The 20,504-nt window shown below is 39.0% G+C and overlaps 1 protein-coding gene across 1 annotated transcript in view; it reads left to right on the forward strand.

Moving 5' to 3' along the window:
* The window catches only part of med13 (mediator complex subunit 13), a 123,160-nt gene that overhangs the window by 20,438 nt on the left and 82,218 nt on the right, over window positions 1-20,504 (forward strand). Inside the window, exon 3 of the mRNA XM_062960314.1 lies at window positions 13,921-14,089. Coding sequence (XP_062816384.1) covers window positions 13,921-14,089 — 169 coding nt within the window. The remainder of the gene's footprint in view (window positions 1-13,920; window positions 14,090-20,504) is intronic.

The following is a 20,504-nucleotide window of genomic DNA, read 5'->3' on the forward strand; positions in this document are numbered from 1 at the left end:
AGCTGTAGTGGTGATGTCTGTTTTTATTACCTTATCTTTTATTTGGTCACTATGGTGTTGTATTGAATTCTGTGTTTTAATTTGTTCATTTTATTTGATTGTTGTGTTGATACTGCTTTTTAGTTATTTTTGCTGGTTTCAAGTAAGTAAGTAAGTAAAAGTTTATTTGTATACCGCCCTCTCTCCCAAAAGGGACTCAGGGCGGTTTCCAATATAAAATCAGCATAAAACATTGTACAAAAAACACCGAAAACACTATAAAACGCTATAAAAATACAACCCCCCCCATAACAATTGACTAAGACAATCACATAAACAGAAGCAGTATAATCACTCAAATAACATATGAATCTTGATAATATTATATTGTAATATGATATAATACTAATTAATACAATAGAATAATATTAATTATATATTATATATTACATGTAATATTACTAATAATATTACAATATATTGATATAGCACAATATACAGTAGAGTCTCACTTATCCAACATAAACGGGCCGGCAGAATGTTGGATAAGAATATCCAAACGGGCCGGCAGAATATATTGGATAATAAGTAGGGATTAAGGAAAAGCCTATTAAATATCAAATTAGGTTATGATTTTACAAATTAAGCACCAAAACATCATGTTATACAACAAATTTGACAGAAAGAGTAGTTCAATGCGCAGTAATGCTATGTTGTAATTACTGTATTTACGAATTTAGCACCAAAATATCATGATGCTTTGACTACAAAAATGCGTTGGATAATCCAGAACGTTGGATAAGCGAGTGTTGGATAAGTGAGACTCTACTGTAGTAATTTAATGCCAGTATTGTGCTGTGATAATAATATAATATTGTATGTAAATTTAATTTGTAAGCTGCTCTGAGTCCCCTTCAGGGTGAGAAGGACAGGATATAAATGTAGTAAATATATAATTAATAAATAAATAAACATGTCACATTGTGTTTCTGTTTTGGGCTTGGCCCCATGTTAGCCGCCCTGAGTCCCTTCGGGGAGATGGAGGTGGGCTATAAAAATAAAATTATTATTATTATCGTCATCATCATCATCTCCATGGAAGTCTGGTTTACCTCTGGTACTCCTGATCAGACCATGAGATGAAATAATAATAATAATAATAATAATGATAATGATAATAATAATCATTTATATCCCACTTTATCTCTCCCGCAGGAGATTCAATAATCTTTTGGAAACCTCACATACGAAAATACTCAAACTAAGGGTGGGCTGACATAGAAAAATAAATTATTATTTTATTATGACACAGCAAACAAGATCGATATGCTGGATTTCATATCACAAAATCACAAGTCGAACACTTCCCAAGTGTCTAGGACTGTGTGATGTATTTTCGGACGATGCGAGCAGATCCCAGTAGGGTGGCCTTTTGCAGCTGGCAGATCGTAATTTTGTCAATGTCTATTGTTTCCAAATGCCGGCTGAGATCTTTTGGCATGGCACCCAGTGTGCCGATCACCACCGGGACCACCTGTACTGGTTTCTGCCAGAGTCTTGAAGTCCTGATAGTGGCTGAGTTTTTCCTGTTGTTTTTCACCTGGGATGGCAACATCAATGATCCAAACCTTTTTCTTTTCCACAACTGTGATGTCTGGTGTGTTGTGTTCCAGAACTTTGTCAGTCTGGATTTGGAAGTCCCACAGTATCTTTGCGTGCTCATTCTCCAGTACTTTTGCAGGTTTGTGATCCCACCAGTTCTTTGCTGCTGGAAGGTGGTACTTGAGGCATAAGTTCCAATGAATTGTTGTTGTTGTTGTTGTTATTATTATTATAAACTGAGTCTGAGAGAGGAGTGCTGCTCCATGACAGCTGATGTGTGTCAATGATTGTTAATAATAATAATATTATTAATAACAATAGTACTCTGGGGAAGACCCAAACATTTTAAAAGTTGATGGGCTAAAAGGGGTCGAAATGGAACTACACAAAACAAACAGCAATTCCATACAAAAGCACAACACTAATTTGGACACGTTTGGATGACAGAAGATATTAAACTCTTGTGGTCGCCTTGGTTTGATCCACATTGGTATCTCTCTGTTGTCTTTGAACCCACCTGTAAGCCATTTCTTTGCTTTACCAGCTCCTTTTTTTTAACTGCCTGCTTTTCACAGTGAGAAGCACTAATGAAAGTGTTACTTGATTTTTTTCCCACAAGCCGAGTGTCTATCTTTGTTTCTATCTGTAAGTTGTGATGTATTTCCACCAGCGCTACGACTTCCTTTCTCAGCCTCTTGGATCTTTTTCTAAAGTTCATGGTATCGTGTTCTTTGGCAGCCGCTCAGGCTCATGTGGAGACATGTTCTGTTGAGCAGAACGGTTCTTTTCAAAGCGTTGCTTCAGTGCCTTTTGCGCAACCGCTCTGCAGAATTTCTTTATTTGCGGTTTTTATCTCGGCGCTTGATATACATAAAAGCTGGAAAGGTTTAATCAACAGCACTTTCCAGGTCTTTTGCCATGTCAGCAGTAACTTGTCCATGGTTCATATCTCTGCAGAATCAGTGCGAGAATAGCAAATAAGGACTTTGTGCTTGATAAATCTTATTCCCAATGTCAGGCTTGCTTGATAAACTAGATTTTTTTTGTACTTGAAGCCTCTTTCCGCTCCGAGTAGTGCTGCATCTGATTGTCATAATGTATGAATCTGCATGCAAATGCTGGGCTTTGCTGGCATTAGAGACTGTAAAGATTTTACTATACCATATATACTTGGGTATAAGCCAATCCAAATATAAGGTGAAGCACCTAATTTTACCACAAAAAACTGGGAAAACGTATTGACTCGAGTATAAGCCGAGGGTGGGCAATGCAGCCGCTACTGGTAAATTTCAAAATAAAAATAGATACCAATAAAATTGCATTAATTCAGGCATCAGTAGGTTAAATGTTTTTGAATATTTATATAAAACTACAATTTAAATGTGTACGTATCCTTCCAATAATAATAATAATAATAATAATAATAATAATAATAATAATAATAGAGTTAAATAATAAATGTAATAATATAATAGTGTACGTATCCTTCCAATAATACGTGTGTATGTATCCTTCCAATAATACGTGTGTAAATGTACGTATCCTTCCAATAATAATAATAAATAGAGTTAAATAATAAATGTAATAATATAATAGTGTACGTATCCTTCCAATAATAATAAATAGAGTTAAATAATAAATGTAATAACATAATAGTGTACGTATCCTTCCAGTAATAATAAATAGAGTTAAATAATAAATGTAATAACATAATAGTGTACGTATCCTTCCAATAATACATGTGTACGTGTACGTATCCTTCCAATAATAATAGTTAAATAATAAATGTAATAACATAATAGTGTACGTATCCTTCCAATAATACATGTGTACGTGTACGTATCCTTCCAATAATAATAAATAGAGTTAAATAATAAATGTAATAATATAATAGTGTACGTATCCTTCCAATAATACATGTGTACGTGTACGTATCCTTCCAATAATAATAAATAGAGTTAAATAATAAATGTAATAATATAGTGTACGTATCCTTCCAATAATACGTGTGTACGTGTACGTATCCTTCCAATAATAATAAATAGAGTAAAATAATAAATGTAATAATATAATAGTGTACGTATCCTTCCAATAATACATGTGTACGTGTACATATCCTTCCAATAATAATAAATAGAGTTAAATAATAAATGTAATAATATAGTGTACGTATCCTTCCAATAATACGTGTGTACGTGTACGTATCCTTCCAATAATAATAAATAGAGTTAAATAATAAATGTAATAATATAATAAAACACCTGCCTCAAACAGACAAAAGTTCTTTCTCCCACCCCGGCTGAGTTCTTTTGGCACGGCACCCAGTGTGCCCATCACCACCGGGACCATCTGCACTGGTTTTATTGTTGTTGTTGTTGTTATTATTATTATTATTAAATCCCATCCAGTTTACCAGTTGTTAGTATTTCTGGGAGTTGAAAGCCAAAACATCTGGGGACCCACAGGTTGAGAACCACTGTGATACAGGCTCCCAATAATTCTTTAAAAACCTGAAACCCCTATGCCTCTTCCTGTTTTATGAATTCCAATTTGCCTTTAGTTTCGAAAGGTTACCTCGATTCAGTTTTACATGTGTCGTGTTTACTGAGCATGGTTATTTGCAAACTGGTTGTCGTTGTGTTTAGTAGTGGGTTTGCAAACTCCGTTAATCCTGGTTTCTAAAAAAATAGTGCAAACCAGGGATGTAACTAAAAAAGCAAGGGGGATGTTTATACAGAAGAAGGGAAGAAGAGCAGTTAATCCCTTGGGCTACTCTTGACTCTTAGAAAAACATGATAAGGAGGCCACAGGAATGTTTGTCAGCCTCAGGTCTGAATTATATACATGGGCTGCCCATTTTATGGTGCAAAGACTTATTACTCATCAATCACTAATCCAAAACAAAAGCTGAAGGGATCTGAATTCAAGAAATGAAGTTTTGTATCTACTATTTGATCTAGTCTCAATTGAGTGTTTTTCATGCTGTAAATTTGGAGCAACTGATAGATGTATAAATCTCTTCACAGAGACTTTTCAGTGCTCATGGTGAGTGCAAAAAGAGTACAAAGTGCAGTTTGGATGTTGCCCTCTTTTAGTGTGCGTGACTGTGTTTGCTGTTACTGAAAACACTTGGACCCTGTTTGCAGTCAGTACTGGAAGTCAGTTGAACTAGCATAATTTCCACATTTCTCCCCCATGGTTCCATAATTTATTATTTCTTAGTAGCCTGAATACCATGCCCATGATTTTGGTGCTCTTCTGAGGTCTGGGAAAATGAAAGAAATTGGCTTATTTCATGGAAATACTTCTTTGTTTGGTGCCGCCTTCTGTATAAAGTAAGCTAAACATTGGGAGCTCAAGATTTGGCTGATGTTCTTGAGCAAAGTGCTGCTAAAAGAGTGGCTTTAAAACGCTGGCCACAGGACAGTTTTATACCTCCCTGCTACTTGTAGGTACTAATTCAGCTACAACCTACCATGTTGCAAAGTTTTGTGCAGCAGCATACAAAAATCCGTCGGAATGACAGGCCCCAAAAATTAACTATGCATTCAGTACTTTATTATTTATTTATTATGTATTTATTACATTTATATCCCGCTCTTCTCACCCTGGAGGGGACTCAGAGCGGCTTACAAAACAAATGTACATACAATATATTATTATTGTACTATATCATTATATGGTAATATTATTAAGTACAGTAGAGTCTCAAATTAGGTTATGATTTTACAAATGAAGCACCAAAACATCATGTTAGACAACAAATTTGGCAGAAAAAGTAGTTCAATACGCAGTAATGCTATGTAGTAATTACTGTATTTATGAATTTAGCACCAAAATATCACGATATATTGAAAACATTGACTACAAAAATGGCTTGGATAATCCAGAACTTTGGATAAGCAAGTGTTGGATAAGTGAGATTCTACTGTACTAATTCAGCTACAACCTACAATGATGCAAAGTTTTGTGCAGCAGCATACAAAAATCTGTCGGGGATGACAGGCCCCAAAAGTTAACTATGCATTCAGTACTTTATTATTTATTTATTATTTATTTATTAAATTTATATCCCCCTCTTCTCACCCCGGAGGGGACTCAGAGCGACTTACAAAACAAATGTATATGCAATATATTATTAGCATAGCACAATATAAACATTAAATTACTATATTGTACTATATCATTATATGGTAATATTATTAAGTAATAATAATAATAATAATACTTTATTTTTTACCCCGCTACCATCTCTTCTTGCCATCTTGAGATATGGGTCGGGGAAAAATAGCTGATTTCTCCCATCTATGGTCCAAGATGAAAGATGGGAGGAAACCAGACACCCAGGTGCCATCGTCAATTTTCTAAGGCACCTGAGATTTTCCCACTCCTAAAGTTAAAACCTGTCTGGTTAGATTGCAAGAAACTGCATTATGCCACCGGAGACCATTGGTTGGTCTATTGCAAGCCAGACTGCCGTACTTGCAGCAATTTTTCAGACGCAGAAGTAGAAATGGTCCTGTTGCTGTTACCTGAGATCTTTTGGAGTGGGGAACTGAACCCAAATGCCTTTGATCTGCCAATTGCTAGCTCTGAATAGCCCACTTTCTGTAAGCTGCCACTCCCATTCCAGTGAGGACAAGGCTCAGGAAACTTTCTCGCAGCAATTTGGGTGCTTTAGGATACATCTGGAAGGCTTGAGATGAAATCTTGGTTGACATAATCACAATTAGAATAGACTTTGCACCTCTGTATAAGAACTATATTCGTTTGCTGTTTCGGGAGCTGTACTAGAAAAGTATCCTCCATCCCCTTTCTAGGTTTATACTGTATATCAGGGGTCCTCAAACTTTTTAAGTGGAGGGCCGGTTCATGGTGTCTCAGATTGTTGAGGGGCTGAATTATCTTTTTTTTTTTTTTTTTTTTAAAAAGGACGAATTCCTAAGCACACTGCACATATCTTATTTGCAGTATAAACGCCCCCCCCCAAAAAACAACTACAGTTATTTATTTATTTATTTGCTACATTTATACCCCACCCTCTCTCACCCCGAAGGGGACTTAGAGCAGCTTACAAGTTATATGTACATACAATATATTATATTATTAGCATAGTACAATATTAGCATTATATATTAACATATCGCACTATACCACTATACCGTAATATTATGAGTAATATTACAGTACATTTAATATATAATATATAATTTATATTATTATATTATACAATATTATTATATTGTATTATTATTATTAGCCACCCTGAGTCCCCTATTGGGTGAGAAGGGCGGGGGTAGAAATACTGTAATAAATAAATAAATAAATAAGTTATTATCAATATTATATGTATACACAATATATTATATTATTACCATAGCACAATATTAGTAAATGAAAGAACAATACAGTATTCAAAAACAAAAACAGTTTTAACCAACATACTGTAAATCTTTCAGGATTTCAATGGGAAGTGTGGGCCTGCTTCTGGCCAAGGAGATAGTAAAGTTAAGTAGGATTGTTGTTGTTGTGTGCCTTCAAGTCATTTCAGACTTTGGGCAAGCCTAAGTCTAAAACTGAGGGTGGGGGCCAGGTCAATGACCTTGGAGGGCCGCATCCGGCCCCCGGGCCTTAGTTTGGGGACCCCTGCTGTATATACTCGAGTATAAGCCGACCTGAAACAAATACAATCTATAATCAAGTTGTCACTTGTTTTGCATTTACCAACTTCTTTTCATTCCCAGGATCAAAATGTGCTTTCAGATCTTTTTTATAGCCTGTTCTTTTTGTCAAGCAGGATAGCACTATATGCATATTCAGTTTTTGAGACAAAGATAGTTGCATTCACACATGTGTGCAAGTAGGGGCTGTATGGGAAGTGGATGAGGAGAGTATACTTTATCTTTTTGGATGAAGGAGTGGAGAAAATGTCTTCTAGAACATATCTGAAGCCTCTGCAGTTGCTTATTTGGAAAGAATTACTGTTCCAGTCTTTTTCCAGAAGACTTGAGTTCTTCAAGACTGTCTGTGTGTGTGTGTGTGTGTTATACGTGAGAGCATCGCAAGGAAGACTGATTAAACATTTATTTCCAAAATGTTTGTGGAATGTTCCTCCCTCAAAATAATCATGTATTAATTTGTGGCTTAAGGCACTACTGAAGGGCTCATTTCGACTTAATCTCATTAGGTCCATTTTGTGCCTTGAAGGTGAAGTAATTGTGCGTTCTCTTTCTGCAGGATGAGGACTTTTTGCACTTGTTCATTATTGTGTAGTTATGTTTTGAGAGCCTGTGCTCGCCATTCCTAGAATGGTGAGGGGTCTGGGTTCCCTTTGTGTTTATGTTTTTTTTCCGTGTCAGGAGCGACTTGAGAAACTGCAAGTCGCTTCTGGCGTGAGAGAATTGGCTGTCTGCAAGGACGTTGCCCAGGGGACGCCCAGATGTTTCTGATGTTTTTACCATCCTTGTGGGAGGCTTCCTTTATATCCCCGCATGGAGCTGGAGCTGACAGAGGGAGCTCATTAGTGGTGTGCATTTGTATGGCATCGCTGTTTGTTTTGTTTTGTTTCATTTGATTTGTATCAGTTTTTTATTTGTCCCCGTTTCCGAAAACTCGGCGCCTATAGGAATAAAATTTTCGTCTGGCATATGAAAAATTAAATTTTTTGGACCATTGGCGGCAAAGGGAGGGCTGCCGAGATTCACCCCCCCCCCACACTCAGTTTTTGGGCTAGAGGGGTGAAAATCGCCACACACGGAGGGCATTTCGACCCTTTTTAGCCCACCAACTTTTAAAATTGTCTTCCCCAGAGTACTATTGTTATTAGTAATTTTATTATTATTAACACCCATCTCTCTATTATTATTATTAGTACTCCTCTCTCAGACTCAGCTTAGGTTCCCAGAGTAACTATTGTTATTAATATTAATATTATTAGTATTAACACCCATTGGTACACATCAGCTGTCATGGGGAAGCACTCCTCTCTCAGACTCAGCTTAGGGTCCTAGAATAACTATTGTTATTAATATTAATATTAAGACCGTGCACATCACTAGAGCTCATCTGCGCTTTCCCCGGGTTGAATTCAAGCCAGCAACCTTTAGGTCAGCAACCCAATCTTGAAGTCATCAGTCCTGCCGGACTGTTTATCTTTTGTTTTATCTTTTGTATATTGTAAGTTGTATTTATGCTGCTGTTTTACTCATTTATGCATTTATGCTTTGCCCCATATGAGCCGCCCCAGGTCCCCATGGGGAGATGGTGGTGGGGTATAAATAAAGTTTATTATTATTATTTTATTATGACACAGCAAACAAGATAGATATGCTGGATTTCATATCACAAAATCACAAGTCGAACACTTCCCAAGTGTTTAGGACTGTGTGATGTATTTTCGGATGATGCGTGCAGATCCCAGTAGGGTGGCCTTTTGCAGTTGGCAGATCATGATTTTATCAATGTCTATTGTTTCCAAATGCTGGCTGAGATCTTTTGGCATGGCACCCAATGTGCCGATCATCACCGGGACCACCTGCACTGGTTTCTGCCAGAGTCTTTGAAGTTCAATCTTGAGGTCCTGATAGCAGCTGAGTTTTTCCTGTTGTTTTTCGTCCATGCGACTGTCACCTGGGATGGAGACATCAATGATCCAAACCTTTTTCTTTTCCACAACTGTGATGTCTGGTGTGTTGTGTTCCAGAACTTTGTCAGTCTGGATTCAGAAGTCCCACAGTATCTTTGCGTGCTCATTTTACAATACTTTTGCAGGTTTGTGATGATGATGATGATGATGATGATTTATTAACCCACTGCACCACCGGGGGCTCTCTATTATTATGGAGCACTGAGTGCTCATCAGAGGTTGAATGGACCCCTACAGAAAGCACCAAGTTTTGCTTGTATTCTGTCGATAATTATAGTCCTGCCGAGGTTTCCTGAAATTCGCGTTCCTGCAGACATCTAACTTGGGCAAACAAGAGTTTTAATAAAGAGCTTATGTAGGGCTGACTGCATGCCGCTTTTTCATAAAGGATGCCTTTCTCTTGAAGGCAGAGCTGAACCCTTCTTCGGGTGAGTGGTGGTCAGGGGTGGCCGGATTGGCAATGGAGTCTTCCAGGATATGGTCTCTCGATTTCAGGTTGGCACATTTGAGCTCCCAGAATGTCACAGGTTGCCTTCATCTCTGTGATGACTCTCCGTGTAAGGTTGCAATTAACACCAGGGAGTGGTTTGCTGAAACTCTCCCGGGCAGGTTTGTAGCATAGTAGGAGGTTGAACTCTGGTTACTCAAGTCCATTGCCCAGTTCAAAACATGGACACTGGCAAGCAAGGCTTGTTGAGTCAGTCTGAATTAATCTATATATATAAAAATGTAATGTGTGTGTTTTCCCATGGAGTAAACAACAAAACCACTGAACCAAATCACACCAAATTTGGCCACAAAATACATAGCCATCAAATTGTTTATATATATACACTAGCTGTGCCCAGCCACGCATTGCTGTGGCATTGTCTGGTGGTGTTGGTGAGAACTTGTTGAGGCTGGATGGCCATCTGTCAGGAGTGCTTGGATTGTGTCCCCCTGCGTGGTAGAAGGAAGTTGATCTGGATGATCCTTAGGGGTCACTCCAAACCTTAGGATTGTATGATGATGTTGTTATTATTATTATTATTAGTAGTAGTATTGAGAGGCTGGGTGGCCATCTGTTGGGAGTGCTTGGATTGTATCCTGCATTGGCAGAATTGGGTTGGACTGGATGGCCTTTAGGGGTGTCTCCTAACTGTCTGATGCTATGATTCGATGTGTATTATTATTGTGCAGATATTGGATGGCCATCTGTGAGGAGTGGTTGGATTGTGTCCTCCTGCATGATATAAGGAAGTTGAACTGGATGATCCTTAGGGGTATCTGCTAACCTTAGGATTGTTTTTATTATTATTATTATTATTATTATTATTATTATTATTATTATTATTATGAGGCTGGGTGGCCATCTGTTGGGCTGAGTAGGTTGCTAGGAGACCAAGTGGGCGGAGCTTAGCCTTCTAACTGGCAGCAATTGGATAAAAACAATTATTCCTCTCCCTCTAATTAGGACTTTATTTTTCTTTTCTTTTTGTTGTATGAACGTAGAGGCATAGATGACGGGTTGTGCTGCCAAGTTTAGTGTTTCTGGGATGTGTAGTTTTGTTGTTTTGTCCTAGGCCGAAATTTCATTACCCTTTTATATATATAGATAAAAAGATAGCTTCTCTGGGACTCTAAGCTGAGTCTGGGAGAGGAGTGCCTCCCCATTACATCTGATGTGAGCCAATGGATAATAATAATAATAATAATAATAATATGAATAACAATAGTACTCTGGGATAAAAGGGGTGGAAATGCCGTCTATGGGTGGTGATTTTCACCGCTCTAGCCCAAAAACCGAGGGGGTGAGCCTCAAAAGCCTTCCCACTGCTGCCAATGGCACGAAAATGTTTGTGTTTTTCGTTAGCCAGATGAAAATTTGTGTCATATAGGCGGCACATTTTCGTTAGCAGGAACCAAATACTAAAATGAGACGGCACGAATGAAACTACACAAAACGAACCGCAATTCCATACAAAAGCACAACACTACTGTCTATGCATTGCAGAGGATGATCATGGAAATGAAGGAGGGTCTTTGGCACTAAGGTACACTAAGCTCCCCAGGACAATTTGTACTATTGTGCAGAAACGTATGGTTTTAACCTTTGAAACAGTGTTGTCTGTGTAGTCAAATGCCCAGTGCATTCATTGTTATCAATTTGCCATCTACAAGCAACATTAAATAGTACATTTTAGTGTATGTTCTTCTATTTGGCTAGCCAGATGAATTTGGTTTGCTGAAGTGTGTGGAATAGCTCTGTGCCCGGTTTTAACTCTTCCTGCTATTTCTGTTGTAGATAGATACATAGAAGGAGTGTGTTTTTGGTTATTGCATCAGGAGCAAATCTTCAATCCCTGCTATTTGATCACTGGAAACATTGTCTCTGCTCCCTCCCCATTTGCTTTGGCCTTTGAAAGTTAAGACCATGCATGTTAATTGGATTTATCGTCTACCTTCCTTTCAGAAATGGAATTCCAGCAGCTTAAAGGAATATTAAGAGGAAGAAAGGTACAATTAAAACACAGAAAAAGATCAGACATTAAATTAAAGGCACCACTTAAAAGAATAAACACAGTGTAAAAGGGTGTCATTAAGGAGAGCTTAACACCCAGCTGGTAAAAAAAAGCTCCAAAGGCCAGACCTGAATGCGATATTTCTGCTGGATTTTACCTCCCCAGAATCAACGCTTACCCTTCCTTCCTGCAGTTCTTGTGAATCCTAGAAATTTCCTATGTGAGGTAAAAATAGTTTGGGACAGCTTTTAGTGTGATGCAAGAGTGCTGCATTGGATCTTTTATGTAGTCGTGCCAGAAAAAAAGGATGCCGCACTATTAATATGGAAACAATATGTGATAAATACGCACAGTATGCAAACTTCTGCCAGGTTAAACAAAGTGTTTCCTAAGAGTGATTCAAAATTAGCATTGTGTTTTGTGTGGATATATGGGATTATCTCGTCCTGGTTTTCTGGAACTCTAGGGCCGTGGTTCTCAACCTTCCTAATGTCGCAACCTCTAAATACAGTTCCTCATGACTCCTGGTGACTCCCCCAACCATTAAATTATTGGGTTGTTGTATGTTTTACGGCCTGTATGGCCATGTTCCAGAAGCATTCTCTCCTGACGTTTCGCCCACATCTATGGCAGGCATCCTCAGAGGTTGTGAGATATGATACCTCACCCTGATACCTCACCACCTCTGAGGATGCCTGCCATAGATGTGGGCGAAATGTCAGGAGAGAATGCTTCTGGAATATGGCCATACAGCCCGGAAAACATACAACAACCCTGTGATCCCGGCTATGAAAGCCTTGGACAACACATTAAATTATTTTTGTTGCTACTTGATAACTATCATTTTGCTACTGTTATGAATCGTAATGTAAATATCTGATATGCAGGATATATTTCCATACGCCCAAATTTGAATACTGGTGGGGTTGGGGGGAAGGGTTGATTTGTCATTTGGGAGTTGTAGTTGTTGAGATTTATTGCTCATCTAGAATCAAAGAGCATTCTGAACTCCAACAATGAGTTCGGGTAGAATTATATCTTCATCCCAAGTTCATCATTTTTATCGATGAATGGCAAGTGATCACTCTTATGCTATGTAGTCTGTGGAGCCTCCGGTGGCCTAGAGGATTAAAGCCTTGTAACTTGAAGGTTGGGTTGCTGACCTGAAGGCTGCCAGGTTCGAATCCCACCCAGGGAGGGCTCGGATGAGCTCCCTCTATCAGCTCCAGCTCCATGCGGGGACATGAGAGAAGCCTCCCACAAGGATGGTAAAAACATCAAAACATCCGGGCAATGTCCCCTGGGCAACGTCCTTGCAGACGGCCAATTCTCTCACTCCAGAAGCAACTCCGGTTGCTCCTGACACGAAAAAAAAAATGTAGTCTAAATGTTTTGACAGACCAACTGTGAGCTCAATAATGTCTTTATTTTCACTTTAATGTGGTTGGATATGCTTTTTTAATTTGGGGTGTTTTGGTTGTTTTGGTTCTGTTAGCACCTTGCGGCGTTGAATGTTTGCCGTTACTTGTTGTAAACCACCCTGAGTTTCAACGGGAGATAGGGTGGGATATTAATAAAGTTGTTGTTATTATTATTATTATTATGGGATAAAATAAGGGCTGTGCTCCTTTTCACTGGACTGGTGTGACAGGCAAACTTTTTTCCGCTTAGTTGTATTTTGTGGCCATATTGTAGTGTGACAGCTTTCAGTTGATAAGAGAGCATAAGCTAGCAAATGATAAACCACTGTGAATGGTTTCCCTGATATTGATTTGAGCTTTGAGCGTCTTCTATTGAAATCCAAGGTACTCAGTTTCGGCTCTGAGCAAAAAACAGAGGATGTGACTTAAAATGTAGTCACTTGGGAGATGAGAAAGAAGTCTGTCGTCTCTCATTACCTGAGCCCGTGAATTGTTTACAGAAATCTTATTTCTCAGCATTTCTGGTAAACACATCTCTGTTAAGGGCTGTGTTTAACTGTGGAAAAGCCACCGTTAATCGGCCAGGAACATTGCCTGCCTTGCTAGAAGGCTGCTTCATATTTTTATGTTCTAAGATGACTTGGATGTACTCCTAAATGTAGTGGCCCTTAAGCAAGCACTGGTATTTACCGGCTGTACTGTTGATAGCATTTTTCTCCTTGGCACCTGCACAGAAAGCTTGATCTTAACCTTTTTTCTCTCTCTCTTGCAGATGAGGAAGATGGAGTATGGGAGAATGGGCTTTCCTACGAGTGCCGTACGCTGCTTTTCAAAGCAATTCACAACCTGGTGGAAAGATGTCTAATGAACCGGAACTTTGTGCGCATTGGGAAATGGTTTGTGAAGCCATATGAGAAAGATGAAAAACCTGTAAATAAAAGGTAAGATGTGTTGTTGTTTCCCTCTTCTTTTTCTTCTTCCTCTCTTTCTTTTTTGTAATGTTTTGCTTTAGGATAATGGTTATTTGTTTTTCAGGTTGAACGGATTTTTTTTTGTTTGAGTGCAGATTTCATGTGGTGATAGAATTGACTTGCATATGTTTGCTGTTTCCTAAAAGGGAATCTGCCTCCACAGCTATTCTTGTACCGAAATGGCTCATTTTCATGTGAGCTGCTTCTAATACTAGTGGGGCCAGCATTTTGCTTTAGACGCTGTCACCTCTTAGTAAAACTGTGCAAAGTGCAAGCCCCTGGAGATGGGATGCAAAAAATGACAGGGAAAATATTCATTTTGAAGGTAGACAATAATATTATGTACTAGCTTTGCCCGGCCACGTGTTGCTGTGGCTTATGAGAATCATTTGTTGGCCAGGTGGAATGGCAGTGAATAGCCTTGCAGCCACAAAGCCTGGCCGTTTTCTGGAGTAGCTGGAGTAGCGCTCTCAATCAAAAAGCCGCTGTGAAGCCTGGCTACTTCCTTTGTAGGGGAATCATTGTTTGGCCGGCTTGAATAGTCTTGCAGCTTAAAAGCCTGGCTGCTTTCTACTTAGGGCATCCTTGCTAGGCTAGGTTGAATGGGACGGAGCAACCTCGTGGCATAGGGTAAATCTTGGTTGGCCAGTTTGAAAAGCACTGAATAGCCTTGCTGCTTGCAAGCCTGGCCGCTTTCTACCTTGCGGAATCCTTGGTTGGTCAGGTTGAATAGCAATGAATATTCTCGGTGTGGCAGGTATGAATGGTGCAATTAGACACCTTGATTAGCATTTAATGGCCTTGCCGCTTCAAAGCCTGGCTGCTTCCTGCCTGGGGGAATCCTTTGTTGGATAGTGTTAGCTGGCCCTGATTGTTTCCTTTCTGGAATTCCCAATTTCCTTGCTTTCAGAGTGTTGCTCTTTATTTACTATCCTGATTGTAGGATGATCTCAAAATGATTGCATTAACATCCAAATGTTTGTCCGCGTCTGCCAGGTTTGTAGTTTGGAAGTTTGTGATAAGAGAATTGTATTCACGTAACAATCTTGAGGTGGGGCCACTGAAATAGTGAATATGAATTTAAATGGCATTTAAAACATTTTTAAATATGATGGCTTTTTTATAAGGAGATGTGGACATTCTTCTTTGCTTCAGACGCGAGTTACTGATAAAGGAATCTGTACAATGCAAACATTCGTGATCCTGTGGCAGAATTCTCAAATAGTTTCCGTAGCATTTCTTCCCCAGGGAATTCTATTTCCTGAGCATTGGGCATTGGCAAGTTGGGATAAAATTTTAATCAATTCTGAATCAAAGCTAGCACCAGTAGCAGTGAAGTTTAGCCACTGACTAAACCTTTTGACTAAGACCTAAAGGCTGAGAGTGGGGTGGAAAATTTCACTGTGGATCTGAAGCACACACTAGACTCAACAGGAAAGACTTTCTCAGAAAGACAGTTTTTTTACTGGAAAAAGCATGAGGGGAAAGCACATTCCATCTTAGTCCTAGTTTTAAGGTCAGTTCCAGGTCTTGCTGTGGAATGGAGAACCTCAGACTCTTTGTTCTCATTGGAGACAAAAGCAACAAGGCCTAAAACAACAAAAACACACTCCATTGTACTTTTTTTACTCTTTTATTTTTCTGCAAGGTTGTGCAATGACTCTTTCTCAAATGCACAATACTATTGCTTAAAAAAAAATCCACCTTTCATGTCTAGGAATCTTAGAAACTTTTTTTAATTCTGTACTTTTTCAGACTTGTCCCTGCATCTAGGCTGCTTGTGAGGAATTGCTGCTTCAGACTCATCCAGAAGTATATTTCCAAATATAAACTTTAAAAAATTGATTATTTTAAAAGATACATCTCGTGCCTTTCCATAACTTTTGAGTTTTCAAAGGCACTAATAGAAACATAAATGTTTAAAAAAGAATAAGCAAGATTTACAAGCCCCGAGAACAAATAAATGTTTCTAAATGTGATGGTTTTGCCCTATATTAACTTATTTTTAGATAATAGTTTTTGAGAATATCTCCAGAATTATTTGTCAACATGCCTTTGCAAGACATGAGGTGAGAGTATTTCATATATTCCATAAGGTGAGAGTATTTCATATATTTCATATATTCCAAGTATTTCATATATTCTAAAATATATTCTAAATATATTTTAGAATATATTTCATATATTCTAAAAAAAACCAAAACAAAGACCTGCCATGTTCTTTATCAACTAAACTACTAATTGACAAAAAGAAATGGAAGGGAATGATGGATTTCTCCTTATATGTCTGGTGGATAAGTTAACTGCACAGATAAATATGTCTAGAAATGACTGTACAAACAACTCATTTAATTTAGTGTTCTTTAATAATAATATTAATAAAACTTTATTTATATTCCACCCTTCTCCCCGAGCGGACTTAGAGCAGGTTACAGCATATAAAGTAGACACGGGCAAACATGTTACAAACACATACGAGGGTTGAATGAAAAGTAATGCCTCCACCTTCGTAACTCCTTAGCAGATGACAGTACTGGTGGGAGAAAGAACTCTTGTTTGTTGGAGGCAAGTGTGAATGTTGTAATTAATCACCTTGATTAGCATTTGATGGCCCTGTGGCCTCCAGGCCTGACTTCTTCCTGCCTGGGAGAATCCTTTGTTTGGAACTGTTAGCTGTCCCTGATTGATTCATGTCTGGAATGTCTCTGTTTTCAGAGTGTTGTTCTTTATTTACTCTTCTGATTTTAGAGGTTTTTAAAATACTGGTAGCCAGATTTTGTGCATTTTTAATGGCTTCCTCCTTTCTGTTGAAATCATCCACATGCTGTGGATTTCAGTGGCTTCTCTGTGGTAGTTGTCCAGCATTTCTGTGTTCTCAAATAATATGCTGTGCCCACACCTGTCTCCAACAGACAAGAGTTCTTTCTCCCTACATAAGTGATATAAACCTCCCTTGCCTAGTGTCCAACATACCTCACAACCTCTGAGGATGCCTGCCACAGATGTGGGCGAAATGTCAGGAGATAATACTTCTGGAACATGGCCATACAGCAACTCAAAACTGGTCTGTCTGAAGAAAGTGTGAATGTTACAATTGGCCAGCTTGATTAGCATTGAATGGCCTTGCAGCTTCAAAGCATGGCTGCTTCCTGCCTGGGGGAATCCTTTGTTGGGAGGTGTTAGCTGGCACTTGTATTTTCCCGTTTTCTGAGTATTGTTCTTTATTTACCTCTCTTGTCTAGTTTCCAACAGAAACTTGGGAGGTGTCTGGAAGTGTCTGGAATTCCCATTTTTTGAGTTTACTTTTCTTTACTTTCTACTTGTACTTTATTATTATACTTCATTATTCCTTCTTGTCCTACTTTAAGGGCAGGAGGCCTGAAAAGCTCCCAGAGGCATTCGTCCAGTCCCTTGGTAGCTAGCTTTGTATCAAAACATGTGGCTTCAGTGGTGATTTTTATAAAACAGATCTTTCCCATGACAGCGTTGTGGCTTTATAGGTGTCAATCCCTTCAGGTCAGATAGTTCTACTTCCAGGAATTCAGATGAGCCCCCGATAAAGGAAATAAAAATGGTTTTGATTATACGCTGTCTGTGTGAAATTTTAGACTGTAATGACCTCACCTCTGAAATGAAGAAATGTATTCAAAGGCTGCTCTTTTTGTATTCTTTAATGAATAATTTACCTATTGGAAAGGGCAGAAATAATTAGCCTTTGGAGTATCCCTGCACTTGACCATTTTCCCACTGACCGGGCCTGAAGACATTCTTGGAGGAAATTCCAGAGCGAGAGGCAGACAGCTTTCCTTTGCATTTCTCTTGGGGTTTGGTTTCAGCTCCTTCTCTCTGTGTCTTGCCACGGCTTTGGCCGAGGAATATTTCTGCCGCTTTGCAGGCAGGCCTGGCTTCTCTCCCCCTCCGTCAGGAAGGAGAGAGACAGACATGTGAAGCCTAAAAAAAAATGTAAAAATGTGTGCAGACTCGTTTTATGAAAGAAATATTTTGCAGAGGGGAGAGATTGAGACTCATCTATTTATTTAGTACTTAATTACATATTAAATCCACCCCGCCCTGGGGGGAAAACTACATCTGCCTTAACAGCCTGAGCCGTGCTCTGCGCCACCTTGCGGGTTTCGCCTCCAGTTTGGAAATATCCTCATTATGGAACAAAATAGCTGTTAAAACAACTTGAGAAGCCGCTCAGGTCTTTTCATGCAGCGCCGAAATGGGCATAAAAGTAATTTCCCAAGCTCTACATCGAAAGGAGTTTTGTCATTCAGGGTTGTTGTATGTATTCCGGGCTGTCTGGCCATGTTCTAGAAGCATTCTCTCCTGACGTTTCGCCCACATCTATGGCAGGCATCCTCAGAGGTTGTGAGGCATGGAGAAACTCAGCAAGGAAGGTTTATATATATCTGTGGAGAGTCCAGGGTGTGAGAAGAGTTCTTTGTCAGTTGGAAATCAGCGTTAATGTTGCAGTTAATCACCTTAATTAGCATTGGAAAGGTTTGTCTCTTAGTAATAATAATAATAATAATAATAATAATAATAATAATAATAATAACAACAACAACAACAGACAGACTACAAACAGAGGCACAACTATGTGGCCCAAAGGATCCATTGGAACTTATGCCTCAAGGACCACCTCCCAGCAGCAAAGAACTGGTGGGATCACAAACCTGCAAAAGTATTGGAAAATGAACATGCAAAGATACTGTGGGACTTCCGAATCCAGACTGACAAAGTTCTGGAACACAACACGCCAGGCATCACAGTTGTGGAAAAGAAAAAAGTTTGGATCATTGATGTCGCCATCCCAGGTGACAGTCGCATTGACGAAAAACAACAGGAAAAACTCAGCCGCTCTCAGGACCTCAAGATTGAACTTCAAAGACTCTGGCAGAAACCAGTGCAGGTGGTCCCGGGGGTGATGGGCACACTGGGTGCCGTGCCAAAAGATCTCAGCGGCATTTTGAAACCATAGACATTGACAAAATCATGATCTGCCAACTGCAAAAGGCCACCCTACTGGGATCTGCACGCATCATCCGAAAATACACCACACAGTCCTAGACACTTGGGAAGTGTTCGACTTGTGATTTTGTGATATGAAATCCAGCATATCTATCTTGTTTGCTGTGTCATAATAAAATAATGATAATAATAATAATAATAACAACAACAACAACTTTATTCTTATACCCCACCCCATCTCCCCGAAGGGACTCAGGGCGGCTTACATGGGGCCAAGCCCGGAACAACAATATAAAAGCAAACGCAAACAATATAATAAATCAATCAACAACAAAACATCAAACAACGATAAAACAGTCATAAAAAGTCTCATACAAAGATAAAATCTTAAAATCCCAAGGATCTGGTTCAAGGTGCAAAATGTGACTTGCTTGGAGGGCATCCTTTGTTCAGAGTCATTAGCCATCCCTGGAGCTCCTCTGCCCTCAGAGTGTTGCTTCCCATCTACTGTTCTGATTTTTGAGTTTTTAAATACAGTAGAGTCTCACTTATCCAAGCCTCACTTATCCAAGCCTCTGGATAAATCCAAGCCATTTTTGTAGTCAATGTGTTCAATATATTGTGATATTTTGGTGCTAAATTCGTAAATACAGTAATTACAACATAACATTACTGCATATTGAACTACTTTTTCTGTCCAATTTGTTGTATAACATGAAGTTTTGGTGCTTAATTTGTAAAATCATAACCTAATTTGATGTTTAATAGGCTTTTCCTTAATTCCCCCTTATTATACAAGATATTCGCTTATCCAAGGTTCTGCCGGCTCATTTAGCTTGGATAAGTGAGACTCTACTGTACTGGTGGCCAGATTTTGTTCATTTTCATGGTTTCCTCCTTTCTGTTGAAGTTGTCCACATGCTTGTGGATTTCAGTGGCTTCTCTGTGTAGTCTGCCATGATAGTTGTTGGAGTGGTCAAGCATTTCTGTGTTCTCAAATAATATACTGTGTAATGAAAATGACTCTGAACAAAGGATGCCCTCCAGGCAAGAGACAAACCTTTCCAATGCTAATTAAGGTGATTAACTGCAACATTCACGCTGACTTCCAACTGACAAAGAACTCTTCTCACACCCTGGGCTCTCCACAGATATATATAAACCTTCCTTGCCTAGTTTCTCCATGCCTCACAACCTCTGAAGATGCCTGCCATAGATGTGGGCGAAACGTCAGGAGAGAATGCTTCTGGAACATGGCCATACAACAACCCTGTGATCCCGGCCATGAAAGCTTTCTACAGCATTTTGTCATTCATCGGCTCGTTTCACTTGATGCCCGAGATGGAAGATACGGTAGAAGAGCCTGTGATACTCCCTGAGCATGGCGATAGAGGCAGTTTTGCTTCTC

Source organism: Anolis carolinensis, unplaced genomic scaffold (genome assembly GCF_035594765.1).
Source record: "Anolis carolinensis isolate JA03-04 unplaced genomic scaffold, rAnoCar3.1.pri scaffold_7, whole genome shotgun sequence".
Lineage (NCBI taxonomy): Eukaryota > Metazoa > Chordata > Lepidosauria > Squamata > Dactyloidae > Anolis > Anolis carolinensis.